At 33.2% G+C, this 25,842-nt stretch overlaps 2 protein-coding genes across 4 annotated transcripts in view; one reads left to right on the top strand and one right to left on the bottom strand.

The window, feature by feature from the left end:
- arhgap9 (Rho GTPase activating protein 9) overlaps positions 1-5,682 on the bottom strand; it is a 46,280-nt gene extending 40,598 nt beyond the window's left edge. For both annotated transcript variants that reach the window (XM_058778950.1, XM_058778951.1), the window contains exon 1: positions 5,588-5,682. The gene's annotated coding sequence lies outside the window, so the exon portion shown is untranslated. The remainder of the gene's footprint in view (positions 1-5,587) is intronic.
- A 3,303-nt stretch (positions 5,683-8,985) lies between these two features.
- The window catches only part of mars1 (methionyl-tRNA synthetase 1), a 29,265-nt gene continuing 12,408 nt past the window's right edge, over positions 8,986-25,842 (top strand). Inside the window, exons 1-12 of one of the 2 annotated variants that reach the window (XM_058778717.1) lie at positions 8,986-9,194; positions 9,946-10,036; positions 11,234-11,312; positions 12,676-12,807; positions 17,437-17,512; positions 17,583-17,755; positions 21,139-21,248; positions 21,331-21,447; positions 22,751-22,954; positions 23,861-24,062; positions 25,084-25,158; positions 25,802-25,842. The exon at positions 25,802-25,842 is cut by the window's right edge and continues 130 nt beyond it. In XM_058778717.1, coding sequence (XP_058634700.1) covers positions 9,092-9,194; positions 9,946-10,036; positions 11,234-11,312; positions 12,676-12,807; positions 17,437-17,512; positions 17,583-17,755; positions 21,139-21,248; positions 21,331-21,447; positions 22,751-22,954; positions 23,861-24,062; positions 25,084-25,158; positions 25,802-25,842 — 1,403 coding nt within the window. In that variant the 5' untranslated portion in view covers positions 8,986-9,091. The remainder of the gene's footprint in view (positions 9,195-9,945; positions 10,037-11,233; positions 11,313-12,675; positions 12,808-17,436; positions 17,513-17,582; positions 17,756-21,138; positions 21,249-21,330; positions 21,448-22,750; positions 22,955-23,860; positions 24,063-25,083; positions 25,159-25,801) is intronic. The other variant, XM_058778718.1, reaches the window with a different exon arrangement.

Raw genomic sequence — 25,842 nt, 5'->3', positions numbered from 1 at the left:
ATATATTCTATTGCCCTACACCAACCCTACACCTAAACCTACCCCTTACAGGAGACTACAGGCATTTTTGAATTTCATAAAACACCGTTTAGTATGTTTTTTAAGCCTTTTGTTTTACCGGGACACAGGAAGTGTCCTCATAAACCATGTTTACATTGTAGTACCCATGTTATTATACACATTTGTGTCCTCATAAACCATATATACCAGCACACACACACACACACACATATGACTGGTTTGCTATTCTTGTAGGGACTCTCCATAGGCGTAATGGTTTTTCTACTGTACAGACCGTACCCCTTACAGGAAACTACAGGCATTTTTAGATTTTCAAAAAACTTTTTACATTCTGTGTGATTTATTAGCTTGTTTACCCGTGACACGAGTGCCCATGAGTCTGTGTGTATTCAGGTTTAAGTCCCCACCTGAATAGAAACACAGGTACACACACACACACACACCCTCTCAAACACACACACACACACACAAAAACTCACGCGCACACACACACACACACACACACACATATAAGGGAACACAATGTTGTTCGGTCACTGTACAATGACTCATTATCATCCGTTTGACTGGTGAATTAATTGATTAACCTTGTTTACAGGCACATAGTGTATGACTGCATTGTGTTTGCGTGTCAAAACTCTGCTGTTGTCCACTCTGAAGTGTGTACTTTGTGCAGTGCACACATGTGACTAGTGTTGTGTAGATGAGTCCTGGTGTCTACAAACACACAGCGAGCACAAATCAATGAATCACTGATGCGAACTGATCAGCTGCACTGTTATCCGTGTGTGTGTGTGTGTGTTTTCTGTCTATATTGTCGAGTTGATCAGGTAATATGGATTGAGGTATGAGGTTGTGGCTGCTGCAGTGTGCCATTTACCTCTTTATGTATTCCCGTTCAACCACAAATACACAACCACACACACTGCGTCAGAAACCATGTCTAATAATACAAGCGCATCTGATGGCGGTAAACTTATGGTTAAACATCTGAGCTGCTAAACAAACACGTCACATTTGGTCGTGACCCACAAACTAGAGATTTCACAAACTTAACTAGTCATCATTATGCAATTTCAGGGAACAGCCATTAAACTGTGTTCATTCTGAGAATGAGCATTAAACAGCTGCGGCCTCTCAACTTCTCGAATTATTCTGTGTTAAATACAGGTCTGTAAGACTTTTATTCTTTGAGGATGCATTAAATCGATCAAAAGCGACAGTAAAGATGTTTATAATGCTACAAAAGTTTCCATTTCAAATAAATGCTGTTCTTTTAGACTTTCTATTCATCTGTGAATCCTGAAAAATAAAATGTATCCACAAAAATATTGAGCAGCACAACTGTTTTCAACATTGATAATAATCAGAAATGTTTCTCGAGCAGCAAATCAGCATATTAGAATGATTTCTGAAGATAATGTGACACTGAAGACTGCAGTAATGATGCTGAAAATACAGCTGCGCATCACAGAAATAAATTACAGTTTAACAGATATTCACATAGAAAACAGCTATTTTAGATTGTAATAATATTTCACTATTTTTGATCAAATAAATGCAGCCTTTGGTGAGACTTCTTTTAAAAACATGAGTCTAAATGTAGTTCATCTGTAGTTTCTGTAATGAAAGTAAAACTCTGACACACAGCTCTTTATAGAGATCATAACTATCACATCCAACAGCTCAGAGAGCCACAGGCATCATTTATACAGAACGAGGGCTGATAACATGCAAATGAGGCACATGTCAACTGTGCAAATACAGCTGATGGAAAAATGACAGTATTTGCATCACAAAAAGCATAAGCCTTTCTCACTTTACTCTACAGTGGTCATCCAACAGTATTTAATGAGTAACATTTAACCCTGTGTTAAAGCTTGAGTTTTGCACGAATAATATTGAATATATAATATGCATTAATAGTTAACACCGCTTTAAAAGCTGGCTTATAAAGTCCTGTCCCTGTGTTGTTAGCGTTAAAAAAAACTAAAACTGTTAAAAAACATTTTTGTTAAATGAAAGCTGAAATAAAATGTAAATATTAGATGAAAAACCTTAAAGGAAAATTATAAATGAAATAAACATGAAAGGATTAAAAATTACTGACCGAAATGCACCGGCTGGAACTGAAATAAAAACTATTTAAAACTAAAAAAAAAAAAAAAAAGCTATTAAAATGACTAAATAATGAAGAATTTCAAAATATGAATAAAAACTATATTATTATATAAATAACAGTGTCCTGCTCTGGTGGTACTAACTCTGAATTTTAATGGCAACAGCGATAAACAGTGTGAAATACTAATGTGCGAAATAAGAAACAGAAACACAAAGCCCCAAACACACAAGTGTGACAAGCCCAATAGGCATTAGTCGAGCTAATTTAATGAATTATATTGCTGTGATGTAAAGCTTTAGCTCATAATCTGCTCTAAATGTCTCTGAGCGTCTCTGCTGGATGCTGAAGCTTTATCAGATGCGTTTGTATTTATTTAGCTTTAGCTGCAGGTTAAATCTGACAAAAACTCCTTTTGGATACACGCTCAATCAGAAAAACTGCTCTTAAATAAAATATTTCATTAAGTATTAATCATTTTGATGAAATATTAATGAAATAAATGCGATTTAATTGAATAAAAACACTTCAAGTCTTTATATACTCTCTCTCTATATATATATATATAATGCATATTAAAATCTGAAAGTTTGTTTGTGATGTCTTTTAATGCATTATACTTTCTGAAGGTGTAACAGTGTATTATAATGCATTATAACTTTGATTGCAATTATTCATGAGATCATACAATGCATTATAAGGTGCATAACGAGGCATATTTAGTTAATGCATTCAAATGATTTTATATAAAGGCTTTGAGTAAAGTGATACCAGAGATCTTTTAGGGTTTGGTTTAGTCTGTAGTCGTTATAATTAGCTTTATATAAAAATAACAGAAGTCTGATGTGTCCTCATTTAGTGTGTGTGTGTGTGTCCTGCAGGAAGAGCCCCATGGCTGTGAGGTTTTTCCATTACGATCTTTTGAACATAGCGCTCACACAGTGATCGACCCACAGCTAAAAAGAGACGCATCCGACACAAACTGCACACTGCAGTTAAAGATACATGCTCATACATGTATAAGTAGATCATAAAATCATTGGTGTCTGTGGTTTTGACCATCTAAACTGGCTTTTTAGGGCTTGACAATGCAAGCTTTCACTAAAATAGATGTGTGCGAACCGTAAAATACATTTAGAAGCATGCAACGAAAAATAAATAAATAAATGGCAATTTAAATGAATTTTAAAGTCATTTATAAAAATATAAATATGAAATTTAAAAAATATAAACATCTTAAAAGGCATAACAAACATCTTAATTATAATTTTAAATTTGTGGATGAAAATGGGAATTGCAATATAGCCAGCAATCAATAAATAGCATGCATTTATGCCAACAGATCGCTTATAATTTACTGTTGATGAATTGTGACGATGCTTATTGATGGTGTTTATATTGTAATATTTTGTAGAGGGTTGTAGTAAATCATTGATGTTTCAAAATAAGAGTCCCATAAATAATGCCCCCACACACACACAAAAATGCATTGAAACTATTTTCACTTACAAATTGCTACAAAAGCAGTTACAAAGAATCACCAAAACGCACATTGAATTAAAACGTGAAAAGACTATAATCTATAATCTGTTTTATTCACAGCAACTTCAACTTTACAGTATATATATATATTTGGGCTTGTTTATAGTTAAAAGTCTATTATTTGATACCTTTTCATTGCATCCTTACAGTTTTTTATCATGCTCCTAAAATACTCAACTGCTTGTTGCTTTAAAGAAACACAACTCAGATAAAATGATCAATCAGTCGAACACAAGTGCGTTTGTTCATAATCCTACACAATAAAATATGATTTTGCCTTTGTTTTCATCCATTTGATCATTTCTGTCACGATTGCATGAGCATTTAGAGTTTTAACTTGCTGGTAAAGAAAGTGCAATGAACTTTGGCAGCACTTTATAAAAGTAGGGCAGCAACTAACCTGAAGTTTCAAGTTTAGTAGGTTGAAATGTTTTACGGCATATTTCCTCTTCCTGTTTATATAGGAACTGAACCGAGGCAGCAATCATATGTGATTTAATGCAGAAGACAATGCAGAAAGATCTTGAGAAAAACTGAAGTAGTACAGTCAGTGAAATAAACCTAAAATCGCAGGTTGTGGCTGAAAGGTCATGTTATAATTATGCAGAATATTCATAAATATAAGAGATAACATGCGGTGTCTGAGCATGTGTGTGCTTTAGGACACGTTTCGTGTCATGAAACAAACCGGATGGACAAATGCAGAAAAACAGCAGGCGTTCTGACGAGATGATAAAGCCACAGTCAACCTGAAACTAACAGCCGAGGAAACGCTGCAAAAAATAATCTGCTTCATTCATGGGATTTTCAGAAAGAAACCGTTTATGCACCAGATTTATGACTTTACAGGAAAGAGCATTTGCTTTGTCCTCCAGTCGTGCGAGAGATTGTTACGCAATTTCACGTTAAACGTTGCACAAATGAACACAATGCTGCTCCTGGTACCAGATCAGACTCCAGACGGCCTGCAAAAACTCTCATAAATCAGAAATATCTCAATTATTTCTTCTAGAGATTACAAATCTTCATTTCCTGCTTCTCACACGAACGTCTCAACCGTGCTCAAATTTGACAAAATTGCCATTAAAAGTCAAAGAGCTGCTCTCCGTGTTCAATTTACAGCTCTTAACTCTTACTATATGATGCCTAGCGACTCATTTGTGTCATATTATATCTGTTTAGAAGTGAAAGAGTCTCAAAGCAGTGAAACGCCATCCGTCTGTGAGTTTATCTTAGTTTATAGATTACACTCGTGTCATATATTTCACTGAATCTCATGCAACCCACATCGTCTCTCACGACTCGATGGTTCCTCTCAGATTGAAGTGACAGCGCAGCGAGAGTCTCACTTAGAGCAAGTCGAAGATATCATCATGACATGTCACCAAATGCAACAATTCAAGAATAATTCAACCACAGAAAACCCATATCGGTCGAGTGTGCATATGAATACTAAGAGAGAGAGAGTTTAAAATATTAGATAACATCACAATTATCTTAAAAAATGCACATTGTTACGAAACAAGCCACATTGTTACTGGCTGCACTAAATAAATGTTTACTAAACATGTACATTATGTTAAATTAATTACTAATAAACTATTAAAACACATCATTTAGAGACTACATGTACAGATTTCTACTTAAATAATATGCACACTTTACACTTTCTAATAACTAGACAATGCAAAATACGTATGATTAAGTAGGAATGGTTAAGTAATTAATAATTAAATGTTTTATCTCTATATAGGGCATGCAAATGATGGATGTTTTTATCTAGGCTATTTGTTTATACCACTTTTTTTAGTGTTGTATAAATGATTGATATTTCTTGTACTATTAAATAGTTGATGGTCGTAAATGTGTTTGTTTATGAGCTGTGATGCTGTGCTCGGGGCTTACCGGTAACTGCAGGTGCATCCGCGCTTTATTCCAGGTGTCGGTGAACCGGACTGCGCTCGAGCTCAAACTCTCAGAGCGGCCTCCGTTCGGCGGAGGGGCGGGGCTGTTTGGGCGCTGTCACGTGACAGAGAAGAGCCAACCAGAGAGCGGCTATATAAGCCGGTGTTATTGGTCTAGTTTGTTTATTTATCTGGTTCCTGCACGATTGTAATGTGTGATGCTTTTGACAATATTGCTAATTAAGCCTGAAAACTGTCCTTTTTTTTTTTTTCTGATGAAAGAAAATGGTAAATAAACAATGTTTAAATAATTTATGTTTAAAAAAACATTTTCATACATTATGGATAGATAGGCTATGTTTTGATAGGTTTTGAAATATAGAATAGAATAGAACAGAATAGAATAGAACAGAACAGAAAGAAAGAAAGAATAAATACATTAATTAAAATAAAATAAAATAAAATAAAATAAAATAAAATAAAATAAAATAAAATAAAATAAAATAAAATAAAATAAAATAAAATAAAATAAAATAAAATAAAATAAAATGAAAATAAAGAAATGTCATGGTGGCCTATAAACAAATGAAAAATAAATATTTCTGATTCTGCACTTTTAGGTAAGATTTTACATTTTCATTTTGTCATGCAGATTATAAAACATATTGCAATGAATAATTGTGTATTAAATGACAAAATAAGGCAAAATATTGCATTTTAGTAGTCATCTCAGATTTTGGGACTATTCTAAATATAAATATAAACATAAACACGAATATAAATATGCATATAAATAATTAAAAGCCCCCTTTTTTTTTTTTTTTGCAAGATTACTGGTGTAAAAACCTTAAAATCTCGAAACTAAAACGGGAAAATGTATAAATGTTTGCTAAAACATATAAACATTATAGGTTATTCTAAATGAAATACTGAACAATTTACATAAACTACAAAATCACCTTCAGTCCCTCGTTTAGAGACTACATATGTACAAAAGACCAAAGACATAGTTCAGATTCTGCTCTATTTGTATGTAAGTTTTTCTTGGAATACTTTCAGTTTGTTGTACTGATAATAAAAGTGTAAAGAACAATTGTGTATTAAACTAGAAAATAATGCAAAAGAGAAGCTAGTCATCTCCGACTTTTGGACCAGGTTATAGATTCTAGAAAACATTAACAAATTCATATTCCACTGAGAGCTGAAATGGAAATTCTCAGAACATAAACAGTAAATATTAAAATAAAAGTCGTGCGCACTGATTTGAGGATTTGATAACGGCATTGACCAATTATATCCAGGCGCTCGGCTCTTTAACCAATGAACTTAACGCTGCCATGACGGAAGGTTCACGCCTACACTGTTGCATTATGGGTATTGTAGTTTCCCGCCAGCAAGAATTCACGGCGGTTGAGAAGAACGAGCGACGATTAAAAACTACAATTTCCTCTGACGCGGCCACGTGGTTTGACGCACGGTTGCATCAGCGTAAATACTCGAAACGTATACCGGTGGTGTTCACTGTTCTCGGTGTGTCTGTCTGATCTGTCAAAGTAGATTCATTCAGGAGCGTCGTGAAGTGACAGAGGGTCAAATGAAGCTGTATATCACCGACGGGAACCCGCACTGTATTAAAGTGCTTGCGTCGCTGGAACTCAATGGAGTGAAATGTGACATAGAAGCGGTCAGCCACGAGGGTGAGAGAACTTTCTGTTGATCTTCTGCTGTTTGTGCTCCTTATAATCCAGATACCGAGTCTGTTAGTTTCAGTCTGACTGATAATAGCATGCTTTTGATAGTAATGCAGCTGTCAAAGAATATAGCAAACAAAAAAGTACCATAGTATATAACATCATAGTACTATATCCCATATATGTGACTTTGGACAACAAAATCAGTCATAAGTGTCAGTTTTGTAAAATTGAGATTTATACTGCATCTGAAAGCTGAATAGATAAGATTTCCATTGATGTATGGTTTGTTATGATCGGACAGTATTTGTCTGAGATGCAACTATTTGAAAATCTGGAATCTGAGGGTGCAAAAAATATAACAATATTGAGAAAATCACCTTTAAAGTTGTTCAAATGAAGTTCTTAGCAATACATATTACTAATCAAAAATTAAGTTTTGTTATATTTACGGTAGAAAATTTACGAATTATTTTCATGGAACATGATCTTTACTTAATATCCTAATGATTTTTGGCATAAAAGAAAAATGTATAATTTTGAGCCATACAATGTATTGTTGGCTATTGCTACAAATATAGCTGTGCTGCTTATGACTGCTTTTGTGCTGCAGGGTCACATTTTTGTATTTATGGTAATACCACAGTACTATAGTATTTATTACTGTGGTACATTTGAGTGCTTTTGTATGGGTGTATTTGCTCAGAGTGTTTTTGCGCTTTTACATGTTTCTTTGTGTTTTTGTCTAACAGAGAAAGCGGTCGTTCACTTCTCTCACCCCTTGTTCCCCGTCCTGCTGTTACCCGACGGTCAGCATCTCTTCAGCCCCAACAGCATCTGCCAGTGAGTGCTGGACCGACCGCACACTACATTATAATTATTACACTTTGATGAAGACATTTTTATTGTGAAGTAAATGTCTGTAATATTTTTAAATTTTTATTTTACATTTCTTTAATTTTTTTTTGATCAACTTAATAATTTCCATATATATATATATATATATATTATATATATATATATATATATATATATATATATATATTTTTTTTTTTTTTTTTTTTATATATATATAGATGGCACAGTGCAATTTATTGAATATTGAAAATCTGACCTACATAGCAAACACGCTTTTTAACTACTTACATTTTTAAATTGCATTCACATATATATATATATATATATATATATATATATATATAAAATATAAATGAATAATGGCTTTATACATATGCATGCATTTTAAAAATGTAATTGCTTTAAAAAGTGGTGTGTCCGTTTGCTATGTAGGTCAAATTTTTCAATATTTAACCAAATAAATTGCACTGTACCATCTACATGAAACTTTTTATTAAATAAATAAATATGTTCAGAATGGGTTGACAGATTTAAAGTTCACCCAGTATTACTAGTCTGAGGTCACGATATTCATGCAAATATACTCTTTTATTTAATCAGTTGTTAATTTCACAAAATCATGTCGAGATGTCGAGTCACAACTAGTGCAAAAAGGTGAATTTCATTTTTATTCTATTAAAACAATGAACTTAACGCTGCCATGACGGAAGGTTCACGCCTACACTGTTGCATTATGGGTATTGTAGTTTCCGCCAGCAAGAATTCACGGCGGTTGAGAAGAACGAGCGACGATTAAAAACTACAATTTCCTCTGACGCGGCCACGTGGTTTGACGCACGGTTGCATCAGCGTAAATACTCGAAACGTATACCGGTGGTGTTCACTGTTCTCGGTGTGTCTGTCTGATCTGTCAAAGTAGATTCATTCAGGAGCGTCGTGAAGTGACAGAGGGTCAAATGAAGCTGTATATCACCGACGGGAACCCGCACTGTATTAAAGTGCTTGCGTCGCTGGACCTCAATGGAGTGAAATGTGACATAGAAGCGGTCAGCCACGAGGGTGAGAGAACTTTCTGTTGATCTTCTGCTGTTTGTGCTCCTTATAATCCAGATATCGAGTCTGTTAGTTTCAGTCTGACTGATAATAGCATGCTTTTGATAGTAATGCAGCTGTCAAAGAATATAGCAAACAAAAAAGTACCATAGTATATAACATCATAGTACTATATCCCATATATGTGACTTTGGACAACAAAATCAGTCATAAGTGTCAGTTTTGTAAAATTGAGATTTATACTGCATCTGAAAGCTGAATAAATCATCTTTCCATTGATGTATGGTTTGTTATGATCGGACAGTATTTGTCTGAGATGCAACTATTTGAAAATCTGGAATCTGAGGGTGCAAAAAATATAACAACAATATTGAGAAAATCACCTTTAAAGTTGTTCAAATGAAGTTCTTAGCAATGCATATTACTAATCAAAAATTAAGTTTTGTTATATTTACGGTAGAAAATTTACGAATTATTTTCATGGAACATGATCTTTACTTAATATCCTAATGATTTTTGGCATAAAAGAGAAATGTATAATTTTGAGCCATACAATGTATTGTTGGCTATTGCTACAAATATAGCTGTGCTGCTTATGACTGCTTTTGTGCTGCAGGGTCACATTTTTGTATTTATGGTAATACCACAGTACTATAGTATTTATTACTGTGGTACATTTGAGTGCTTTTGTGTGGGTGTATTTGCTCAGAGTGTTTTTTGCGCTTTTTACATGTTTCTTTGTGTTTTTGTCTAACAGAGAAAGCGGTCGTTCACTTCTCTCACCCCTTGTTCCCCGTCCTGCTGTTACCCGACGGTCAGCATCTCTTCAGCCCCAACAGCATCTGCCAGTGAGTGCTGGACCGACCGCACACTACATTATAATTATTACACTTTGATGAAGACATTTTTATTGTGAAGTAAATGTCTGTAATATTTTTTTAAATTTTTATTTTACATTTCTTTAATTTTTTTTTGATCAACTTAATAATTTCCATATATATATATATTTATATTATATATATATATATATATATATATATATATATATATATTTTTTTTTTTTTTTTTTTTATATATATATATAGATGGCACAGTGCAATTTATTGAATATTGAAAATCTGACCTACATAGCAAACACGCTTTTTAACTACTTACATTTTTAAATTGCATTCACATATATATATATATATATATATATATATATATATATAAAATATAAATGAATAATGGCTTTATACATATGCATGCATTTTAAAAATGTAATTGCTTTAAAAAGTGGTGTGTCCGTTTGCTATGTAGGTCAAATTTTTCAATATTTAACCAAATAAATTGCACTGTACCATCTACATGAAACTTTTTTATTAAATAAATAAATATGTTCAGAATGGGTTGACAGATTTAAAGTTCACCCAGTATTACTAGTCTGAGGTCACGATATTCATGCAAATATACTCTTTTATTTAATCAGTTGTTAATTTCACAAAATCATGTCGAGATGTCGAGTCACAACTAGTGCAAAAAAGGTGAATTTCATTTTTTATTCTATTAAAAACAATTCACAAGTGTAGACGTACACAAAATAATATCTCTAGTCTCTAGTAAATGCACAGCTAGTAATTACCAGCAAAATGAAACTGTGGCTCCATATAAAATGTAAATGCATGCCCTGAGGAAAAATAACACATACCTGTGGATAACGACCAAAAGAGGAAGTAAAAAATCAACAATTAACAATGAAAGCATTGAAAAACAAAACTGTTGCTCCCTTAACATCAGAGCCGGCTCGTCCTGTTTGGAGGTAATGCAGATAAACAGGTCTATAGACTGAAGTTCATCGATTAAAAACCCATTTTATAGTCACTTTGCTCTGTGTGCACATCTGCAGTGTATTGAAATGATTATATACAGTACATAACAGTAAAAAGAACTGTTGGTCATCAAATCATTTTAATGCACAAACCATTAACCATTACCCATAACTAAAGCCTATCGAATGTCAAACAAATTTCACAAAGTCACAATGGTGGTTTTGCATGTCTCCACAGATACCTGTTTGATATCAGCGGACAGAAGGCGACTGACGCAACTAATCAGTGGCTGGAATGGGAAGCAACCAATTTACAGGTGACTGTCACGAAGATTAATGATGAATATGAGAACACAGATTGTTACAATAATTAGGTAGCTGCAACAGATTACATATACAGCACAATGTGTTGCATGCAAAAGACAGTTTTACAATAACTGCATCAGATAAAATAGGTTAAGCACACTGATTCGTTTATCAGATTCACTTTATCAAACACGTTCAGGATTAGTTTCACTTGTGGACTTCCTGTAATTCTGCATGTTCACACAAGACGGATGAACAAGCAGAACAACGTTCTGATCAGAAACATTCCATCACTTCAGGTTTAGGTTCCAGGACCAAGGTGTGACCAGCATGTCTTCACTCAAAAAAAAAAAGATTTTATGCATAAGATTTATGCACTTTAATTGTGTATTAAATTTCCATGCATCTTCATTTTAACGGTGTAAACATAAACTAACTAATAAACTCAAGGTGATGCATGTTTGTCAGTCACACATAAATGAAACAGGTCAGATTTCTGTATTCAGAAAATCGTGCCATAATTTATTATTAACTATTTGCGTCTATATATATATATATATAAAAATAGTACTTTCAAAATGCTTACATTCAAATTGACTCAAAAACAGCATAAATCAGTTCATTGTGAAAAGTTAAATTTAAAATTAATTTAAAAATATAAAGATGATTAAAATATGACAAGCAATATTCAAATCGATAAATGTATCAATTTAAATATTCATATTAAATGTGTAAATATATATTTAACTATGTTAATATATATGTACTGTATATAATGTGTGTGTATAAATTATCCATATATTTTATATATATATATTTAAATATTTGTTAAATCTGTATTTATATTTAAATATTATTATTTAAATAATCATATTTTATATGAAAACAATTGCATATATATGTGTGTGTGTGTACTGTGTATATTTATAAATACACACACATGCAGTTTATATTTTGTATGTATTTAAGTGTATATATTTATATTCATATAATTTATATTATATATATACATACATACATGTGTGTGTATTTATATATACATAATAAATATACACAGTACACACATATATACTATGTGAACAAAAACTTTTATTTTGGATGGAAATAGTCATGATTAATCGTTTGACAGCACAAATATATATATATACGGTCATTGTGTATATAAAACACATTTAGTTTATTAGTACGATTACAGAAATCTGACCTGATTTATTGATTTTGACTGACAAATATGCATCACATTATGTTTATTTGTTAAAACTGTGTAACCCAAATGATTGGGATTTTTACATGCAATTCAAATACATAAATCTTAAATGTAAGTATTTGTTTGAGTGTTGTAGAAAGAGATTGATTTATAATGCGTGTGTTCAGCCTGCAGTGCTGCAGTCTCTCCACATGGTGGCGCTGCAGGGGAAGCGTGTCGAAGCGGCCGCTGTGATGAAGGAGCCGCTGAACTGGCTGGAACAGAGTCTGAGCAAGAAAAACACACCGTTCCTTGCTGCAGTGAGTCCAGTTCATCATAAACACTCAGCGGCCTACATACAATAAACTCATGAGAACGTTTAAGGGATAACAGTGTAATGATGCACCCAGCTTATTGTCATCACAAAATAAAGCCTCAAAATAAACCAAAAGAGAAAGAAAAACTTTAAGCAAATTCCAACAACACAGTCGTCACGCTCTAAACAACAGATCTGGTTATTCCAGATTAGACCAGATTATTTTGCAATAATAAATGACAAAAAAAATATATATATATTATATATATATATATATATATATATATATATATATATATATATATATTATTATTTTTTTTTTTTTTTTACATATATATAATATTGACGTACTCTAGAGATATATATATATATATATAAAATACATAGAAATACATACACACACCCATTTTATTTTTATGGATTCCTATAGGACTCAAAATAAATGCAATAAACTCATAACAATTAGTGATGCACGATCATGATTTTTCATGGCCGATTCCGATACCGATTTTTTTACAAGCAAACCGGCCGATACCGATACCGATTTCTGATTTTTTTTTTTATCAAAGCAACAAACAAGAAAGAATGAAAGTATACATAAACAAGATGTTTATTTGGTATTTAACAGGCCAAACTGGGTTTTGGCTATTGAAAATAACTGTAACCATCTGAAATTAACAGCAGTAACTGCACAGTAAGTAGGCTACATTCAATACAAACACAGGTACTGACAAAAGCATTTAGCTTTTGTTTTTAAATTGGGTTGAATCGATAAACTGGCCTTAAATGAAAACATTAACTGTAACCATGTCATTTTAAAGGCAACAACTGCATAGTTCCTCAATCCAAACAACACAATCAAAACACATTCAACACTTCAAACAAAGATGTTACTTAATCAGCATTCAGCATTTGTTTTTTAAATTTGGTATAAAGAAAAAAAGGTCTTTACCAGTGAAACTAAATAACATTGGCTATACATCCAAAATGTTAAATCAAATAATGTTTAGTGCAACGAGTAAAACAAAGATGCTACAGCAGGTGCTTTTTAAATCAAATTAAGTCAATGTAATTTTAAGGTAACATAAAAAATAGGCCTAATCATCCTATATCTTACAGAACTGATGTTTACTTCTGGTTTTTCAAAAGTGCAAAAGATTGATGGTGTAGTAATACACACAGTCCTCATAACAAAATAAACCCTTAAATAAACCAAAAGAGAAAGAAAAACATTCTGCAAATTCCAACAACACAGCCCTAAACAACAGATCTGGTTTGGACCGGATTATTTTGCAATAATTAATGACTAAAAAAAACATGGACATGAATTATTAATTGTTATATGTTATTCTGTTTATGTTTATTTATTTATTTTTTAATCTGGAACCTGTGGTTCTGTCCATCTCTCAGAAGTTAAATGTAACGCTGTCCTCCGAGGTTATTTTTATTGTCAGTCGCGGTTTTGAGACACTAGATGGCAGCAATTAGCCGTTCTTTATAGTGTGTGAATGGAAAGAGAGACTCAAGTCTGATGAAATCATGATGATCAGTCAGTTATACAGCACTGAGAGTAAGTCCTATGACAGATCTGTTTGTCTTTTTGATCGATTCCCCATCATTCGTTCTTAAATCAGACTTCTCAGGTCGCTCTGCATGTTTGTTCTTGGGTACAAATCTTGAGGACATCACAATAAAACTTAAACTCACACTTCAGCTAGAGTATCATTTATTTTGCATGGCACTCTAGATTAATTTTGTTTAGTTTAAATTGATGCACAACAAAAACAATGTAAACATATATAATTTAAGCTTAGTTATTGAGCATGTTGATGAGTTTCAATGATGTTGAGATCTGATATACCTTGCCCCAAATTTAAAGAGACTTGATAAAAAAAATATATATATATATATATATATATATTCTGTTTAGAATATATCCACAGAGCCATTTAAAAAAAAAGATTTGTTTGTTCTTCTGTTTTTTTCTGAACACCTTTACTGCTGTAATATGTATGGATGTTTTCAATTAGCTTTCAGTGAAAAAAAACGATATTTATTCCTTGGTTTAAAAAAAAAAATACCCCTTTTTTTTTTTTTTTTTAGAATATATTGAATTTCCTTTTTTTTCTGACATGGTAGACATGGTAATTTTGGTGGGTAAACCACATTTACACTTGCAAATGGAAGAAATACAAAACCCTCTTTTACTATATCTCATAAATTCTGTGACAATATTTCAAAGTTTGCTTACAAATACATCCCCAAAGTTGGGATGTTTTGTTAAATGCAATAAAATCAAGAACCTGTGATTTGTTAGTTCTCTTTAACTTTTATTTAACTGACAGAAGTACAAAGAAATATTTCCAATGTTTTTTGCTGACCAACATAAATGCATTTTATAAATATAAACAAATTTCGATTTTGATGGCTGCAACACACTCCAATTAAGTTGGGACAGAGGCGAAATAAAAATGAAAAGGCTGTAGAATTTCCAAATTAAACTATTTTGAAACCGTTCACAGTAAGCAGGTGAACTATGGGTGTCATGTTTGGGTATAAAAGGATAATCTCAGTTTCAGTCATGGCTCATCACTTTGTGCCAAACAAATCAAAAATCACATTTCTCAATGCAAAATCACAAAGAAATTAGGTCTTTCACTAACTACCATACTGTAGAAAGATTCAGGGAATTCAGAGGAATCTCAGTCTGTAGGGCAAAGCAGGAACCCTCAGGTGAATTTGCATGATCTTTGAGCCCTCAGGTGGCAAACCGTCATGCTGCGGTATTAAATATAGCCTCATGGGCTCAGGAGTACTTCAGAAAACCACTCTCACTTAACACAGTCTGCTGCTGCATCAAGAAATGCAACTTGAATCGCTGTTACTCAAAGAGAAAGCTATCAATTTTATGACCACAGACTGATGGGCATCTGAAGTCTTGTATCTAGTGAGATTGGGCAAAATTTAGCTCACAAAACTTTTAAGAATTAGTATCCTCAATTCCCAATCAATTAAACATTGTAATTAAAGGGAAAGTTGTATGTGGAACAGCCTCTGTCCCAACTATCTTGGAGTGTGTTGCAGCCATCAAAATTAGTTTATATTTACAAAATAAAATTAAAACATTAAATAAAAACATATGATATTTTTATTTTTGTACTTCAGTCAATTAAATATATAAGTTGAAGAGAATGAGCACATAACATTTTCTTGATCGTATGGCATTTCACAAAACGTCCAAACCTTTCTGGAATTGGGGTTGTAGAAAGATATGCTTCTCATTTTCATAATAGTTATTATTTTAGTGCAGTCCTGATTTATATCTTTCTTATATCAATTAAATTTATATTTTTGTTATTATCAATTAAATTTCAAATCTAGCTTTTTTGTCGTTGTGGTGTGTAGTGATGTCACGGTACCAAAATTTCAGTATTCGGTACCGATACCAGTGAAAATCCACGGTTCTCGGTACCAATTTCGGTACCACATGCTAATTAAAAAACACACTATTTTTAATAATAAAGTCAAACAAAAATAAAATGTACAAAAATCAATGCCATTCTTTATACTTATTTAAATTGTGTTTCAAGTTTTTCCGCAAGTAATAAAAGTATGAAAAACAGTAAAGTTTCACCCAAATTTAACTTGTCTTTTAATTAATGAAATTTAAACTTTTTTTTTTTTGGTAAATAAAGGGGATTTACTATTAAAATTAAAATATGGAAGAAATATTGTGTGATTATTTCTTTCAAAATAAATATAATTTTTTTTCAACAGTAGTAATAGTATCACATACATTCTACTAAATAATAGTAATATATTTCTGGCACAATGTCTTTAAGATAAACTTTTATTTTGACGGGCTGCCGTGAATACCTTTGCATTTCTGTACCGGGTCTTTTAACAACACTAGTGGTGTGCCAGCTATAATAATACAAATAATAAAAATTTCTTGAGCAACAATCAGCATGATTTCTGAAGGATCATGTGACACTGAAAGCTGGAGTAACAGAGCTTTAGCATGAAAGGAAAACACATTTAATAATATATTCAAATAGAAAGCAGTTCTTTCAAATTGTAGATTTACTGTTTTTACTGTACGTTCTATTAAATAAATGTTTCAAAACCATTTTCAAAACTGACCTTTTTTGAATGGTGGTAAAGGCTATGTTTTATTTATAATATATGTATATTCTTATATATCTTAAAAGCATGTATTTTAATCCATATATAACATTGAATGGCAAATGACATTCATGACACATTTGATTTGACTGGACTTGAAATATTATGAAGAAAAGGCTCGTGATTATAAATTAGGCTATATTTATGTGCGTTGAATAAACTCTAAACTAGAGAATAAACTAGAAATTTGTCAATCAGCGAACAAAAAGCATTTATATTATTTTTTCTAAACAAGAAAAAGCATCTCATGCATATTGGTTTCACGGGAAGTTCATCAGCTGCGCTACAGAAAGCCGAGCGAACACTAAAATAAAGAGTCGCTATGGAAATGATACACCGGCTAGTCTAGAAGCGACACGGTACCGCCCCCGTTGAGGAACACTACTTTAGAAGATGTTCGTGAATGCGGCCGCTGATGTGTAATTCATTGAGTCCTGATGTGTTTCAGGAGGCCGTGTCAGTTGCAGATGTGGTCCTGTGGGCGGCGCTGTATCCTCTCCTGTCTGACTCTGGTTTTGATGCCGGTAAGAGCTCAATCATCTGTTAATCTGCTCCGACTGCAGGACTCGTATCTGACGTGGTTTTCCTCTGCAGGTGAGCTGCGGTCTGTGCGCGGCTGGTTCGAGCGGGTCGGCGGTCTCGAGGCGTGTCAGACGGCCGCTCAAAGAGTCCTGCAGGGAAAAGGTGTTGAAGCCTTGAAGACTTTCCTCCAGAAACAACCGGCCACACAAACACAGCGCCGGGACAGTCCCACCAACGCCAACGAGGTGCAATCCCAGCATTATTTATATACTACTAAAGCATCTTTTGAATTTGATTTGATTTTTATGTTTTCTTCAAATTCAGTCAAATTTTAGTAATTTTGTTTTGTGCTTTTGTTTAATATGTCTATATACCTTAATTTATTTTGTAATATATTTTTTACTTTATTTTTAAGTTTTGGTAAATTTAGCATTTCAACTTAAATATGTTTTATTTGTTATTAATTTCTTCTAATATTTGTAACTTTTATTTTTAACTTCTATTTATGCATCTTTATTTCAGCTTTATTTCAATTACCAATTTTTTATATACTTGTAGTTTTAGTTTTAGTAAAAGTAGTAAAAGGAAAAACAAGAAGTTATATTTTGCATAAAAAAATTACCTTAGTTTAGATCCTTAATGATTAATTATAATATTTATAATTAAGCACCTCATCCTCCGTCTATCCCTCATAAAAATAAATGTAATGAATCTTACAAAACTTGCAGGTCCAGGTCATTATTCCCCCTAAAATAATACATTTTGATAAATTGTCATGCAAATAATATCACCATTTTCCTAAAATAGGCTTAATTTTCTTTATACAAAATGTTGTTTATTATTTATTCCTTTTTGATGTGAAATATGACCTGGACATGTTTATGACAGGGTTTTGTATTCATATTCATATTCATAATGTTTTACTACAGAATTTGGGGGTTAAATTGAAGATTAGATGTTATTTTTAATCAAAATATGGTCATCGTGAAGCTAAAATACACTTAATTTTCTTTATGCAAAATATAATTAATTTTTTTATGTTAATATGACCTAGACATGTTCTTGATTTGATCTGTTTTTCATGAGACATTTGTGAGATGTTCGCAAGACGTTTGTGAGGCGTTCATTATAAGTTTATGCGATGTTCTTGTGATGTTTTTGACGTTTATCAGATGTTTGTGAGATGTTTGTGTGACATTCATGAGGAGTTCGTGAGATGTTCTTTAGTTGTTCATAAGATGTTCACAAGATGTTTGTGAAATGATGGTGAGATGTTCTTTAGATGTTCATAAGATGTTAGTGTGATGTTCGTCAGATGTTTGTGAGATGTTCGTAAAATGTTTGTCAGATGTTTGTCAGATGTTCGTTAGATGTTTGTAAAATGTTCATGAGATGTTTATGAGACGTTTGTAAGATGTTTGTGAGATGTTCGCAAGATGTGTGTGTGATGTTCATGAGATGTTCGTGAGACATTTGAGAAGTTTGTGAGACATTTCTGAAACGTTCGCGAGATGTTCGTAAGATGTTAGTGTGATGTTCATGAGATGTTTGTGAGATGTTCGTGAGACGCTTGAGATGTTTGTGAGATATTCGTGAGACGTTTGAGATGTTTGTGAGATGTTCGTGAGACGTTTGAGATGTTTGTGAGACGTTCGTAAGATGTTTGTGAGACATTTGTGAGACATTCTTGAGATGTTCGTAAGATGTTTGTGTGATGTTCATGAGATGTTTGTGAGATGTTTGTAAAATGTTCTTGAGATGTTCGTAAGATGTTTGTGCAATCTTAGTGTGATGTTCATGAGATGTTTGTGAGACATTCGCGAGAAGTTTGTGAGATGTTCATAAGATGTTTGAGAGATGTTCGTAAGATGTTAGTGTGATGTTCCTGAGATGTTTGTGAGACATTCTTGAGATGTTCGTGAGACATTTGAGAAGTTTGTGAGAGATTTCTGAAACGTTCGCGAGATGTTCATAAGATGTTAGTGTGATGTTCATGAGATGTTTGTGAGACGTTCTTGAGATGTTTGTGAGACGTTTGAGATGTTTGTGAGACGTTTGAGATGTTTGTGAGACGTTCGTAAGATGTTTGTGAGACGTTCGCGAGACATTTGTGAGATGTTCGTAAGATGTTAGTGTGATGTTCATGAGATGTTTGTGGGACGTTCTTGAGATGTTTGTGAGATATTCGTGAGACATTTGGATGTTTGTGAGACATTTGTGAAACGTTCGCGAGATGTTCGTAAGATGTTAGTATGATGTTCATGAGATGTTTGTAAAATGTTCTTGATGTTCGTAAGATGTTTGTGCAATCTTAGTTTGATGTTCATGAGATGTTTGTGAGACGTTCTTGAGATGTTTGTGAGATGTTCGTGAGACATTTGAGAAGTTTGTGAGACATTTCTGAAACGTTCGCGAGATGTTCGTAAGATGTTAGTGTGATGTTCATGAGATGTTTGTGAGACGTTCTTGAGACCTTTGTGAGATATTCGTGAGACGTTTGAGATGTTTGTGAGACGTTCGTAAGATGTTTGTGAGATGTTCGCGAGACATTTGTGAGACATTCTTGAGATGTTCGTAAGATGTTTGTGTGATGTTCATGAGATGTTTGTGAGATGTTTGTAAAATGTTCTTGAGATGTTCGTAAGATGTTTGTGCAATCTTAGTGTGATGTTCATGAGATGTTTGTGAGACATTCGCGAGAAGTTTGTGAGATGTTCGCAAGATGTTTGAGAGATGTTCGTAAGATGTTAGTGTGATGTTCCTGAGATGTTTGTGAGACATTCTTGAGATGTTCGTGAGACATTTGAGAAGTTTGTGAGACATTTCTGAAACGTTCGCGAGATGTTCATAAGATGTTAGTGTGATGTTCATGAGATGTTTGTGAGATGTTTGTGAGACATTTGTGAGACATTTGTGAGATGTTTGTGAGACATTCTTGAGATGTTTGTGAGACGTTTGAGATGTTTGTGAGACGTTCGTAAGATGTTTGTGAGATGTTCGCGAGACATTTGTGAGATGTTCGTAAGATGTTAGTGTGATGTTCATGAGATGTTTGTGGGACGTTCTTGAGATGTTTGTGAGATATTCGTGAGACATTTGGATGTTTGTGAGACATTTGTGAAACGTTCGCGAGATGTTCGTAAGATGTTAGTATGATGTTCATGAGATGTTTGTAAAATGTTCTTGAGATGTTCGTAAGATGTTTGTGAGACATTCTTGAGATGTTTGTGAGATGTTCGTAAGATGTTTGTGAGACGTTCTTGAGATGTTTGTGAGACGTTCTTGAGATGTTTGTGAGATGTTCGTGAGACATTTGAGAAGTTTGTGAGACATTTCTGAAACGTTCGCGAGATGTTCGTAAGATGTTAGTGTGATGTTCATGAGATGTTTGTAAGACGTTTGTGAGATGTTCGTGAGATGTTTGTGAGACATTTGTGAGATGTTTGTGAGACGTTCTTGAGACGTTTGTGAGATGTTCGTGAGACGTTTGAGATGTTTGTGAGACATTTGCGAGATGTTTGTGAGACGTCCGCGAGATGTTCGTAAGATGTTTGTGTGATGTTCATGAGATGTTAGTGAGTCGTTCAGATGATTGTCGTGTACGCTGTTTAACTGTGTGGTTTGTCAGGCTGAAGACGGCGAGCATGTGATGACCATGGAGGAGATTGAAGAAGCTGCTCAGGTCTGGTCTGAAGGACTCAAATCTTCTCCTGCAGTCACAGAGAGGAAACACCCGATGTACGACTATAACCTCATTACTGCACATGAAAGCCCTGTCAGCTGGTGTTTGCTCAGTGATGTGATTGTGTGTTTTTCTCAGTCTCCCTCAGGAAGGAAAGAGAAACGTGCTGCTCACCAGCGCTCTGCCATACGTTAACAACGTGCCACACCTGGGCAACATCATCGGCTGTGTGCTCAGCGCCGACGTGTTCGCCAGGTAACGCTGCTTTCGGATTCATCATTCACTTATTTAACCCTCATAATGCATTCGGGTCCGTTATTCCCCGGAAGAGATATGTAAACATTTCTAAAAGACAAAAAAGTCAATAGTTTTAGTATGAAACTTTGCAAATGCTTTCATTTTTATTTTATTTTTCATATGTTTTACAATTATTTCTTCGTGTAGAGATATAACTATTAAAAATGTTTGCGTCATTTTGACCCATTAAGTGTCAAAAATACTTTCTGTGGAATAATCTTTAAAGTAGTGCTGTCAAACGATTAATCCAAAATTAAAGTTTTTGTTTACATAATATATGAGTGTGTACTGTGTATATTTATTATGTATGTATAAATACAAACACATGCATGTGTGTATATTTAAAAAAAATGTTGTTTGTATATCAAATATATTTATATATAATATAAAATGTAGTTATATAAATGTATATACATGTGAATGTTTTCAAAATATATACTGTTTGTGTGTATTTATATATATATATATATAATAAACACAGTACACATGCATATATTATGTAAACAAAAACGTTTGGATGTGATTAATTGCAATTAATTGTTTGACATCACTACTTTAAAGTTAAGTTAGTATCAAAAAACGTTTGTGAAATATATTTGGCCTTTTCCCCAAATCTTGTACACTTTTGAGACTGAATTTTTGTTGATAAACATGAATATGTGTGCTAATGACAAAACATTTGCAGTTTGAAAAATTTAACTTTTTTTTTTTTTGATCTGAAAATGAAGGTTTATGCAGGTGAAATGAATTTATTTAGTTTAAAGACATTTCAGAGTAATATTTATTTTGTTTTGATGTTTGTTTTTTTGTTAGCAATAAATATGTAGGTTTTATAAATTTGGACTGTTTTTGAGCAATCGTGAGTTTTACATTTTATTAAATTATTGATTCCAAAATATTTAATACTGGTCATTTTTAGATTACATGTTTTTATAAATTTCATACAATTATATAATCAAATAAGATTTTTCATCATCGATATTGATATATGTTTAATTAATTAAAATGGGAGTAAATGCAGTAATAACACGGTAACATTCAAAACTTAGAATGTTTACACATTTTCAAGTTACTGATCAGATACAATATGGTTTTAGTTGAAAAAATTAAGCTATGACTGTTTAATAAAATAATAATTTTTCAGGTCCAAAAGCACGCAGAATGTGAAAATAGTGTACAGATTTTGAATGCATTACGAGGGTCAATATCTGCTATCGATGCATGGCGTCACATATAAACGCTCCTTTGTCCTTCTTTGCAGATACGGGCGTTTGCGCGGCTGGAATCTGCTGTTCATCTGCGGTACGGATGAGTACGGGACAGCGACGGAGAACAAGGCTCGTGAGGAGGGTCTGACGCCGCAAGAGATCTGCGACAAATATCACGCCGTCCACGCCGACATCTACCAGTGGTTCCAGATCGACTTCGATTTCTTCGGTCGCACCACCACTGAGCAGCAGACTGAGTAAGAACAGGCCTTACGTTACCATCAGCTTCAACAGATTAATTTTTAGTGTTTATTTGTGTTTTGAAACTAAAATTAAAACCATAATACGTTGCATGAAATAAAATAAATGTTAATTGAAATAAATGTATAAAAATTAATTTTTATTTCATTTCTCGTATTAATTTTGTATAGCTTGGAAAAAAAAAAAAACATAAATGACATAAGACATAACAAGCAATTACTTTTTTAGTTTATGTATTTTCAATTAGAAATAAATTAATAAAAAAATATTTAGTTTAATGTTTTTTTTTTGTGTTTTTCACTGACTTTATTTGCTTTTGTTTCTTTTTGTTTGAGAATATTGTTTATTTTATCATTTTAAATTTGCACAGCACTTTAGTGCACTCCGGGTATTAAAAATAAATTTTGAATTTAATTTAGTTTATGTATTATTTTTTATTAACAGTTTTCTTTTGTTTCTTTTATGTTATTTTTATCATAAAATTGAACAGCACTTTAGCATACAGTTATTTTTAAAGTACTTTACAGATTAATTTTGCATTGAATTAATGTTTATTTTCTTTTGTTTCTTTTATGTTATTTTATTGAATTAATTGTTTTTAACAAATGTCATTTGCATGAATTGAATGTTGTTGTTTTGTTTTTTACTTTATTATGTAAAAGGATTCAGTGAAAGCCAACTTGTGATTTTGGATGTTAAATTATATTTTCAAAATATTTTAACTCTCATAAACGAAGGCTGTGAAGGTGCATGTTTATTATTGAATTATTTACATTATTTTTCACTTCTCTGGCCGGTTCAGAGATCTCCTGACTGAGCTCCGGCACAATATCAGCAGGGCTAAAGGTGTCCAGAAACGATCTGCAGGTTTTAAACAGTGCATGATTGTCTGTGGTCCCCAGGATCGCTCAGGACATCTTCTGGCGTCTGCATGAGCGGGGTTTTCTGCTGGAGGACACGGTCGAGCAGCTGCGGTGTGACAGCTGTCAGCGCTTTCTGGCCGATCGCTTCGTGGAGGGCGAGTGTCCTCACTGCCGTTACCCAGAAGCCCGCGGGGACCAGTGTGATAAATGTGGTCGTCTGATCAACGCTGTGGAGCTCAGGGTACGGTTCCAGACCGCCGTGTCCCTTAGGAGCCGCTCACTGAACACAAACGTCTTAAGATGCATTTGAAGAAGCATAGAATTAGGGCTGGGCGATATGGCAAAAAAAATTACATCTGTTTTTTTTTTTTTCTCGATTCTAGATACTACAACTTGTACAAACTTGTCTTATACATATTATATGTTCAGAAATAATTTGAGGAAAATGCTTAAAAAAATTCTCAAAAGTCAAGGTAATTTAAATTCAGAATGACTGAAGGTATAACACCAGTAGACTATTATTAAATATAAATATTCTGTGAAAACAATAGCTGATGCAAACATGAAATATCAGACATACAGTAGTAGTTCTTTACAGGTTTTTTATTCTGCTTTTCCATTGTTTTTTCTATGTGAACATAGATGCGTTTGACTGTGAGATGCTGAAAAAACATGTTTACTTACTTGACGTTAGTAAACATGATTATTATTAGGCCTATATATATAATGGTTTATAGATAATTACAATCTGAACTACACATTTTCAAATCTGTGAAATCTTTTTATACATTTATTAAAAAAAATCTGAAAGAATCTGAAAAAAAAAATTCTTCTGCTCATCAAGGCTGCATTTATTGGATCAAAAATAGATAAAAAAAATTTACAAATATTATTTCAATTCTAAATAACTTCTGTTATATTTAACTTCTGTAATATATTGTAAAATGTACAACATTATACACCTCATTTTGACCAAATTCGCAAAGGAAAACCCATAATATACTGCGACGAAATAATCAAGAAACATTTCTGATTATTATCAATGTTGAAAACAATCGTGCTGCACAATATTTTTGTGGAAACTATGATGCATTTTATTTTTCAGGATTCACAGATGAATAGAAAGTTCAAAAGAACAGCTTTTGTAATATTATAAATGTTTTTACTGACGCTTTTGATCAGGTTAATGCATCCTTGATGAATAGAAGTATTAATTTCTTACTCTACAGTAGTGTTTACTGTGATGTTTGTCTCTCCTGTAGAATCCGCAGTGTAAGGTGTGCAAGGAGACGCCGGTGATCCGCTCCTCTAAACACCTGTTTCTGGACCTGCCGAAGGTAATAAACACACCTGTATGATGTTCATCTGTATGTCTTCAGCTCAGTGTGTGTGTGTGTTTGTGTGTGTGTGTGTTTGTGTGTGTGTGTGTGTGTGTGTGTGTGCATGTTTATGTGGTTTACGGGGACACAAATTTGTATTATGACAGAGGTATTACAATTTGAAGGTGATTTATGAGGACGCTGCCTATGTCCCCGTAACTCAAAAGGCTTAAAAAACATACTAAATGGTGTTTTTTTTTTTTAATCTAAAAATGCCTGTAGTCTCCTGTAAGGGGTAGGTTTAGGTGTAGGGTTGGTGTAGGACAATAGCACATACAGTAAGTACAGTATAAAAACCATTACGCCTATGGAGAGTCCCTTGTGTGTGTGTGTGTGTGTGTGTATATGAGACCAAATGTCCCCACAAGGGAAATTTTTGACATTGTTGGGACTGGCCTGTGGTCCCCATGAGGGAATAAAATGATTAAAAATAGTAAATGATGTTTATCTGAAAGTGTAAGAATGCAAACAGGTTTTCTGTAAGGGGTAGGTCTAGGGTTAGGGGATAGAAAATATAGTTTGGTCAGTATAAAAGTAATAGAAGTCTATGGAAAGTCCCCACAATTCACAGAAACAAACGTGTGTGTGTGTGTGTGTGTAGCTGGAGGATGAGCTGGAGCAGTGGCTTGATAAGTCGACAGG

The sequence above is a fragment of the Onychostoma macrolepis genome, chromosome 06 (assembly GCF_012432095.1).
Source record: "Onychostoma macrolepis isolate SWU-2019 chromosome 06, ASM1243209v1, whole genome shotgun sequence".
NCBI lineage: Eukaryota > Metazoa > Chordata > Actinopteri > Cypriniformes > Cyprinidae > Onychostoma > Onychostoma macrolepis.
The sequence above is the reverse complement of the archived record's forward strand: the minus strand, read 5'-3'. Positions and strand labels throughout refer to the sequence as shown.